General features: G+C 36.1%; 1 protein-coding gene across 1 annotated transcript; it reads right to left on the bottom strand.

Moving 5' to 3' along the window:
• Positions 1 to 4633: 4633 nt before the first annotated feature.
• On the bottom strand, positions 4634 to 6746 carry Rexo5 (RNA exonuclease 5). Its single transcript, XM_090380632.1, has one exon. The coding sequence runs from the start codon at positions 6554 to 6556 to the stop codon at positions 4634 to 4636; it is 1923 nt and encodes a 640-aa protein (XP_090236758.1). The 5' UTR covers positions 6557 to 6746.
• Between the last annotated feature and the right edge of the window lie 3098 nt (positions 6747 to 9844).

Below are 9844 nucleotides of genomic sequence, written 5' to 3'. Positions count from 1 at the left end.
GCAGTAAGCTAGAGAATCTTGTAATAACTGAGGGTAAAGTGGAGGAGAAATTGTTGAAGATAAACACAAGAAAGGCACCTGGGGTGGATGGGATCTATCCAGTTATATTATAGGAAGCAGCAAAGGAAGTAAGCAAACCCTTAGCCATAATTATGAGAGCTTCCTTGGACTCAGGGAAGTACCCCTGGACTGGAGATGTGCAAATGTAACCCCAATTCACAAAGGAGGATCAAAGGGCGACACAAATAATTATAGACCTGTTAGTTTAACTTCTGTTCCTGGAAAATTAATGGGGGCACTGGTTAAAGCAGCACTGCAGGATCATCTAGACAAGACTTCAGTCATAGCTCAGACACAGCATGGTTTTGTTAAGGGGAAGTCTTGCCTTACCAATTTGATTGGATACTATGATGCAGTCACAAAAGAACTGGATGCAGGGAATAACTTTGATATTATATACTTGGATCTTAGAAAGGCTTTTGATACTGTTGCACATGGAAGACTGCTGCACAAATTGGAGCAGTGTGGCATTGGAGGCAAATTGCTGCTGTGGATAAAGGGGTGGTTGAGGGGGAGAAGACAGAGAGTGGTAATCAATGGACACTGCTCATCGTGGACTAATGTTATTAGTGGAATCCCTCAGGGTTCAGTATTGGGTCCATTATTGTTTTCTGTATTTATAAATGATATTGATGATGGTATATCAAGCTTAATGTCCAAGTTTGCCGATGATACAAAGGTTGGCAGGGTTGTCAAGGACACTACTGACACTATGCTACTGCAACAGGATCTGGAAAGGTTGAGCAGATGGGCTGAGAGGTGGCAAATGAAGTTTAACATTGACAAATGTAAAGTACTACATATGGGAAACAGCAACCCCAAAGCAACGTATCAACTCCGTGGTACTACACTGACAGTGGTAGAGAATGAAAGGGACCTGGGGGTGGTTGTGCAGGCAGATATGAAGTTTTCTGAGCAGTGCAGACGGGCTGCAAGAGTAGCTCATGGTGTACTGTTGATGATATATAGGAATTTTTCTAGCAGGGATAAGGAGGTCATTATTCCCTTGTATAAGGCAATGGTCAGACCACACCTAGAGTACTGTATACAGGTCTGGAGGCCTCATTTCAAGAAAGATGTAGAGATGCTGGAACGAGTACAGAGAAGGGCAACAAGATTAGTGAATGGAACAAAGGGGTGCTCTTATGAAGAAAGGCTTAAGTTTTGCAAATTACAGTGTCTGGAGACTAGGCACCAGGGAGGTGATCTGATAGAGGTGTATAAAGCCTTGAATGGTTTGTGCATGCTCAATGCTGATGGGATTCTTCCTCTTGCTCAGAATAATCACCTGAGAGGGCATAAATTCAAATTGAGAAAAGACAGATGTAGGATAGACGTGAAGAAATTTGCCTTTAGCCAGCGGGTGGTTGGTTGGTGGAATAAACTTCCATCCCTTGTCGTGGAAGTTGATAGCCTAAGTAAGTTTAAGGCTCAGCTGGACAGGTATTTCGAACGAACAGAAGGGTGAAGTGGAAGTGGTTATTTTTATTTTATTTTTTAATTTTTTTTATTTATTTATTTTTTTTTTTTTTGGCTGATGCTGCATAAGCTTGCTTTCTTGCATCAAATGCCTCTACTAATGCTAATGCTATTTATCTCAAAAAACATGATTGAGGAATTCCACACAACGTGGTTGATACAACTTTTTCACTTACTTTTCTTTTTAAAGGCAGATGCATTTAAAAACAGATGTGATTACAAATTTTTAAACATACATAACCTAACCCTGAACAAAAAACAGTGGCAATGACAGAATTCGACATCTGTGGACTCCATCCAGTACAAACCAGTTCAGATTTAGGATGGTATAGCACAGAAACGGCTGAGAAAATATGCAGGGCATTAAATACCTGATAAGTAACTTTTACTAAATACATGCTATCTAAAATAAGCTGTGCTAATCTGAAGGATTAATTTATATAAACAGAAAGCTGAAACATTGAAAAAGGGCTAGGAGATCAGAACAGTCTGTTGAAATAATGTGTACTATTCGGGAATAAGAATACTTCTTTGTGTGAGCAGGAAAACTGAAAGCAAAATTTAACAAAATAAATGAGAACTATTCTAATGGGCTTATCTTACTGCATTCATTTAGAAATTTATAAACAGATAATGAAATTTAGAATTATAATACAGTGGCCATATATTACTGCTTGTTTTTCCTGGCCTTCTTGCAACTTTTTAAATTAAAAAGATAATGAAAATAGTTTTATATTTCTTAACTTCTTTCTGCACTGGCGCATATACTTGTTCATACTATTAGATTACTTTTTTTTTTCTCCTCTCATTTTCCTTCTGGTGCTCAAGGAGAAGACCTAAAATTTGCAATAGTACAGAGAGATATTAATCAATTAGTCAAAGACTTTTTTTTTTTTTTTTTTGGTTCTTTTATAGACCATAAGAACGTCCAAAAAAAAAAAAAAAAAAAAAAAAAGCCTGCCATAAAATATGACCATTATATAACTCTCTCTGCATTTACAAATCAATATATACTGGTGTTCAAAGAAAATGTATCACCTACGAATTTCACATTTCTAACTCTTTTTTGCAATGGTATGTTAATGACTAGCATCACAAATAGAAATATAAACAAAAGATTTATTAAATAGTTAAAGCAAAGCTAGGTAATATTTGACAGGTTCCTCAAAATATTCCAAAATGAGCATTTGCAACCTTTATACAACAGTTTTGGTAAAAACAACAATTATGGCTGAAATGTTATCAGAAGCCCTCAATTTTCTTCAGTTTATCATTTTAAATGGAAAACAAAATGAAAAGTTCACTAGGTGCAAACTAATATTTAGTTGAGCCGCCTCTGGCCCTGATGACAGCAGCACACCACTGAAGCATTGACAAGATCAATTTCTAAAGATAATCAACTGATAGTTTGTGGTTTCAAACATGAAATATGGCTTCCTGAAGTTCACAAAGGGTCTTTGGTTTCTTTCTGACAACTGCAGATTCGATACGATGCCAACAGTTCTCTATAGGATTGAGGTCTGGGCTGTTTCCTGGCAAGCTAACAGTTGTAATGGACCGTTCTTCCAACCATTTTCTTACCTGTAACAAATGTAAACACATTACTGTTGAACCTGCAATGTAAAAATGAAGCTAAAGTAACTACAGAAGTGTTCACTTACACTTTTCGCCTGATGACAAAGAGCAGAGTCGTCCTGAAAGATGCAGTTACTTGGCAGGTTGAACTGTCTTTAATGGTTGGCAGCAATTTGCCTTCCAAATATAGCCAGGTATCCATTGGCATTTACGGAACCTTTTATAAACTGCAGATGACCTACTCAGTGATACAAAATGCGCCCCCATATCATTTGGCTGGTAGGGAATTTCACTGTAGACACCATACAGTCTGGATGGTATTCTTCACCATGTCTACAGCGAATCGTTTGTCTCCCACCATGCAGGTTGAATTTCTTCTTATCCGATAAAATAAGTGACTTCCACTGCTTGGGGGTCCATTTGACATGCTCCGTAAACCAAATTAATCAGGCCTTTTTCATTTTTTGTGTGAGGAGGGACTTCTTCTTAGGATGATGGGCTACAAGTCCATTTTTGAAAATGCATCTTCTGACTGTTACCGCACTTGCTACCACAACTCTACGTTCTTCCCATTCTCTTTTCAGTTCAGAAGAAGCTTTATGGTTTTTAAGGCATAAGCACTTCAAAACGTGGTCCTGTTTTGTCACAGAGACTCGTTTGCATCCAGTTCCCTTTTTCCTATCACCAGAACCAGTATTCTTTAGTTTGGAAAGAAATCTACTCACTCTGACTGATTACAAGACACCCTATAAGCAATAAAACGGAAAGAACATCCTCACACAAAGCAACAATAGCACTCTTTCTTCGTGGCATCAACTGCATGTAATCACCATCCTGACACAAGCAAGGAATGGCTGCAACTCTTGCAGAGCATGCTTATATAGCTGATGCAATATTATGTCATCACCTACGCATGTCAATCTTATCTCATGCAATCTGTAAGAAATATTGCCATATACTTACGTCATTCGGACGACAATTACAATTTTCAGGGATGATGCACTTTCCTTGAACACCAGTGTATTACTGTAAGCTCATCAGGACAATTATCTCATTTATTTTATTAAATATTATTTTCCAGTTTTTAACTCATGCAGTGAAGTGTTCTTATTCTCAAGGTTTATACAAACTTGTATGTACAAATGCCCTTCAGTGCATATTTACTTCTTGATATTCAGACATTGTTTATAAGCTTAAAATGTTTTCCAAACAGGACAACATACAACATGTTGAAGGTAATTCTATTCCACAACTTTCTACATATGACTGGAATATATATTCCAAATACATTAAATTTTCAAATAAATTTCTTTCTTAATATTTAAAAAAAAAAATGTTTAAAACCATAGTCTTAAAAGTATAAATTCTATAACAACTGGATAAATCAACTGACATCAAAATTCATTAAATGCTGTCAAGATTAAATAGCTCATACATGGCAAAGTACCATGCTTTTGTAACTAATGTCATTTTTTTGTAATTTAAATCTGCATATCTCTTTATTCACAACAGGATATATTTATGTTCCCTTAATTTTTATCATACACAACCCATTGTGGGAAGCACTTGCTTCATGTTCATTTTTAGTTTGTATCCCACTAAATACAACAATAAACATAACATTGGGTGCACAAGCTTCATACATTTTAAAAATTGCTTTATCTAATTTTCTCACAGTATTTTCATAAGTAGGCTGAAGGGGACACTCTATGTGACTGAAAGTTACGTGATAATTAATAGCTTCTTGTACAGTTCTTTTTACTGTTTTTTTCCTGTCTGATGTTGTAATTTTTACTATTTCATCAATCATTGCTTCTCTTGGATACTCACTCAATGCTTTCTCATTTCCAATGAGGCAAACTGTTTTGGCATGGTCATTCAACTTTTTGAAAATACTACTATACAAATTTGTGCATTTTGAAGATAATTCTGAATCCCCCATAAATTGATGTTCCATTTCATTTGGAGGAGGCAACGTTCCACCTAAAATAACATCACCAAATTCAGGGCCATTTTTCAGTTTCAATTTCACCAATTTCAATGCTGCTATGCAGTCTTCAATAGAATTGTGCCCATCACCTGACTGAATATCTTCACCTAAAAATGTACGACTAAGGATCCTTAAAGCTGTTTTCTTTGTTCTGCAACCAGTGATATTATAAATAACACTAGTATCTATGACATATGGATGAATTAACTGAAGAGCATGCAGATCACAGTTTAATGACTGCCCACATAATATTGCATCTGGTGGTAAAATGTCCTGAATTTGTTTTTGTACATCTTCCAATGTAGTATTCACCGGATCGAGCATTTCTTTAGTAATGCCACTAAATTTTGTTAAATAATTAACTATTTTAGCTTTTGGTTTAACTAAAGTATCAAAAATTACTGAGTAAGTTTCATCTACAATTGATACTCTAGTCAATTCATGCTTGCTATTAGAAGTAAGGCACATTTCACAATCCAATGCAAATAACGGTGAATGTGCTCTTACCTTCGAATAAATATCCTTTGTCAAATTATATCCTTCACACTTTCCTCCTGGATAAATATCTGCAGGGAGTGGGTAGGTTTCCATAATCATTTGTACTGGACTCAAGAGAAGTTGAACCCTTGAAAAACAATCATCTGCAGGTTCTGCCTGAAGAGTATTATTGACACAACTGTTCAAATTGGTCTTTACTGGAAACATTGCCTCAAGGGCTTTATATGCCTTACCACTATTAATTGCTTCATCGATACTTCCATGTGCTGTAATGAGTTTCTGTACAGAATTCAAACCAAGATGAATATGACTAAGTTCAACTGGCAAATTAAGGCCATATCTATATGAAGGATGAAGTTCAACCATTTGTGTAAATATATTTTTTATGTTTGGGAAACCATCTATATGACTAACAAATAAATCTGATGAAAATCCTTCAATTAATAATAGCAAAACATGGCTTAGCTTGTAATGTCGAATAACTCGACACCATCTTGCACAATACGGTTTTCCCACAGTAGAAGCTAGAAGCAGTTGCTGAAGATCTTGAGCAAAGATCGCTTTTGATGGTCTAATAAAAGTGGGTGAATTGTGAATCAGCTGACAATCCAAACCGTCATGACATAAATAAAAGGCAGGTTTCTGCGATTTTTTCTTTCTTTCTCTAATTTCGATCTTCATACTGGTTAATGACACATCAGATGGATCAGAAGCGGTATTTTCCCGTTCCTTGGAAAACTGAAAGGATTCGGTTTCACTGAGTGAAACTTTTCCATTTACAAATGAATTATTCTTATCTTGGGTGAACAATCCAGTTTCTAACTTAATCTTCTTAGACGCGCGTTCTTCCTTATCTTTTTCGTTTGAATGTACAATATCCAAATATGCTTGCATCTTGCGTTTCTTAGACTGCTTACGATTTTCTTTACGCGAAGGCGAATGAATTTCTGCCATCGTGCTTAAACGATGTGAAACTAATATTAGTTCACCCTGGGTGATTTTCTGTACTGCAACGAAGTAAACAGAGTTCAATTTATTTACGATTTAATACGTTGTTTAAATACTTCTTTGTTAACGATCCGCTTACTTACGTTAAATAAATTACTCAGCTTCACATTACAGTAGAGTATGGCACCCTCGTGTACAAAAAAACCCCACAAAACTCTAGCAAAAACACACTCGACCAAAACCTCACACATTTTGAAAACACAGTAATATGACATACCACGCCATCTACAATAATACACTGAATTGAAATGAGTCCAATGCTAAGGCCAGTGGAGCAAAGGTCTGCAATTTCATATATTTTAAGAAAATGTTACATTCAGTACTGAACATTTAAAAATGGGTCATTTAATCTTATTCTATATACAAAAATGTTTATCTGATAACAAAACGCTTATTTTGTAGTTTTTTGCTATTTTTTTTTATAATCGTCCGTTGGTGTCTCCTGTACGAGATTCCAGCAGTATTTGGACTCCATTTTCGCTGGAATCTTTTTTTTTTTTTTTTTTAAACTTGAAAAATATCTTGGTGAAACCTTTCACCGTGTTCTTCTGAGAACGCTCCCAAGTTTTTAGCGAAAAAAGTCTAAATGGGAATGTGGGAAAACAGCTGGATGTCATCATTCTTTTTCTTGGTGATTCCCTTCTCTCTCTCTGGGTAATTCAGAATTTTTTTTTTTTTTTTTTTTTTGGCTGGTGTAGTATAAGCCTCAGGTTTCCTTGCACCATATGGATAATAATAATAATAATAATAATGAAGCTTTAACGACATGCTGCATCCCAACTCTCTGTACCCTACAATTATTTCAACCGCAATTCCCTATAATTTTGTGATTTCCCATTGCCTAAAAAGTTACAGCAAACGTTTTCGAATAAACTCCACGCTCTTATTTCTGTGAATTTTTAGTGAATTGCTCATCTTGGAACAGCAGTTTGGTTTGAGCGCCCACAAAAAATCCCTCGTTTGTGTCGGCCTCACTGATTTGTGTAAGAGTAAAAAATATTGCCAATAAAATTGCCAAATCATGAAAAACAGAGATACATTTTTTTTTTTCTTTCTTTCTTTAAAATAGGGGCATTTTGTTTAATATCATTAACGGCTAAAATACAACGGACGGCGTACAAGAACGAACTTGTTCCCTTCCTTCGATGGATTTGTTGAAGAAAGGGAAAAAGTGAACCAACCATTTCATGAGTTTGGGTCCTGTTGAAAGAGGATTGCGATGGAGTCAGGATTTTTGCATTTCTTCCTTTGTGCTTCAAGGTTATAAATAAGGAATATTTAAAACACATTTTTCGAGGAGAAAATTGCAAAAAGTAAACTATAATGCTCAAAAATAAAACTGATTTCCGTTATCAGAATTTGCTTAAACGATAAAAAGGAATTTAATCCGTGTGAACCTGAAAAGTTCTCTCAAGATGAAAATGTGAAATTCGTGTTTGCGAAATTTTCATAAGAGACGACTTCAGAAAATCCTTTTTTTTAATTTATTTATTATTTTTTTACTACATATGTATTCAGTTTATAATTGTGTAAACGGGATTACTCAATAATCAGGAAAAATCTACAAATTTTATTGATTTATTATATGTTAGTATATGCGGTTTATATTTATAAATCCCTTCAATCCTGTGGACGCAATCAATTTATATGGAAGAAGAGTTATCTTCCTCGTAGTACCCAATAATAAAACAAGTAAATTGCAGAATTTTGTGTTTTATTTGGTCTCTGTAATTTATGGTTTCTGTTTTTTATTACAAAATGTATATTCATTGAAGAGTTTAAGGTTAAAACTTTTTTTTTATTAAATTTAATACTTTTTTGCTGGCGCCAAATCCACTTACATCCGTGCAGCAACAATGAGCAGCAATGTAGTAGAGGAATGTTTAATCACGTGTCCATGCACGCATCACTGCGCGCACAACTCTGTATCTGTTAAAAGTTTAGATGTAATGTCTTTATCCCGTTAGAATTTAGTGATGAAGGGGTCCATTTAACCCTGAAAGCTTCGTGTCATTTATTATTAAAACTTTTCTGGATTATACAGGATTCATCTCTCCATACTTTATGTTACTTTTTCTAGGCGGATACCACCGACCAGACGGTACTGTATCGAATCTTCCTGGCTTCTCATCGGTGCGTGGGCAGGTACGCTGGTGTTGATGCCTTAGTCATAACCCAGTAATGAAGTACAACTCGAAAATATGAGAGATGCCTGATGGTGTGTGTGGTTACACCTAAAAGATGTTTCTTGGCTAAATACCTAAGAGTATCAAAGAGTGTGCGTTGCCCATGCATAAGTAAACTCCTTCATACCCTCAGGCATTTAACCTAGAAATATCGTTGAGATTTAATTTTCTTTCTAAAGTATTTAACATGTTTCATAATAAAAAAAAAACTAACGCTACTACAAGCGAAAACCCAAATAGCTGACTCATTTTGCATACGGCAAGGAGACCTCCCCACAGCGTACAAGAGGTGGCCAAGTCAAACTGAGCTTACCCTTAAAAAGCAAAAACACGGTCGTGTTTGTTGAGAATCTGTAGCATTTTTAAATTTGGCCAATTTAGGAGTTCCTGCTAGGTAGAAGATGCGCTGTCCTCTCAAACTCTTTTTGAGAATCACCTGCAACAATTAAACCCAAGTAATCCGAGTAGGTGATGGTACAAATGTTACTCATATTACGCTCCAAAAAGTCGTCGAAAAGTGTGTTCCACGTAAAAGGTCCATCGAAGACATCGAAGTTATACACGTCAAACTCACTCCTGAAGACCATGAACAAACCAAGTCATATCGCCCACACTCTTCCAGAACAGTTGTAATTAATTTCCTCATTGCCTCCTTAGTTGTATTGCTTTTTTTAAATCTGTATTGTTTTGAATATGAAAAACCTAACGATTCATGTGTCGTTGGATATCATAAGGTGATTTGTTTCTCATAAACTTTGTCCAATATTTTCAGATGAGCATTCGGAGATATCGTGTTGACTGTCAAGCGGCACCGGGGGGGGGGGGTCTCTCCTAACTATGCGTAGTAACTCTCCGATGTATACAGTTCACTATAAAGGCCAGAACGTGTAAGTTTAGCGTTTATGACGAGTAGTTTCGTGTTGCGTTTTCCTTCTGGCTTTCGGGGCCTCATTGCCTGTCGCTCACCATTGGAAGTAGGCCACGCAGTAGAGCAGAAGCAATGATAGATTGGCAAGGTCCACTACGGAGTAGCCTAAGTTTCCCATGG

Source organism: Mastigoproctus giganteus, chromosome 9, assembly GCF_048544385.1.
Source record: "Mastigoproctus giganteus isolate SK-2022 chromosome 9, ASM4854438v1, whole genome shotgun sequence".
Taxonomy (NCBI): Eukaryota; Metazoa; Arthropoda; class Arachnida; order Uropygi; family Thelyphonidae; genus Mastigoproctus; species Mastigoproctus giganteus.
Note: the sequence above shows the minus strand (reverse complement) of the source record. Positions and strands in the feature narration are given on the sequence as shown.

What these genes read in the sequence shown, in the direction of transcription:
- Rexo5 (XM_090380632.1), bottom strand. Translation starts at nt 6,556, where the DNA reads ATGGCAGAAATTCATTCGCCTTCGCGTAAAGAAAATCGTAAGCAGTCT.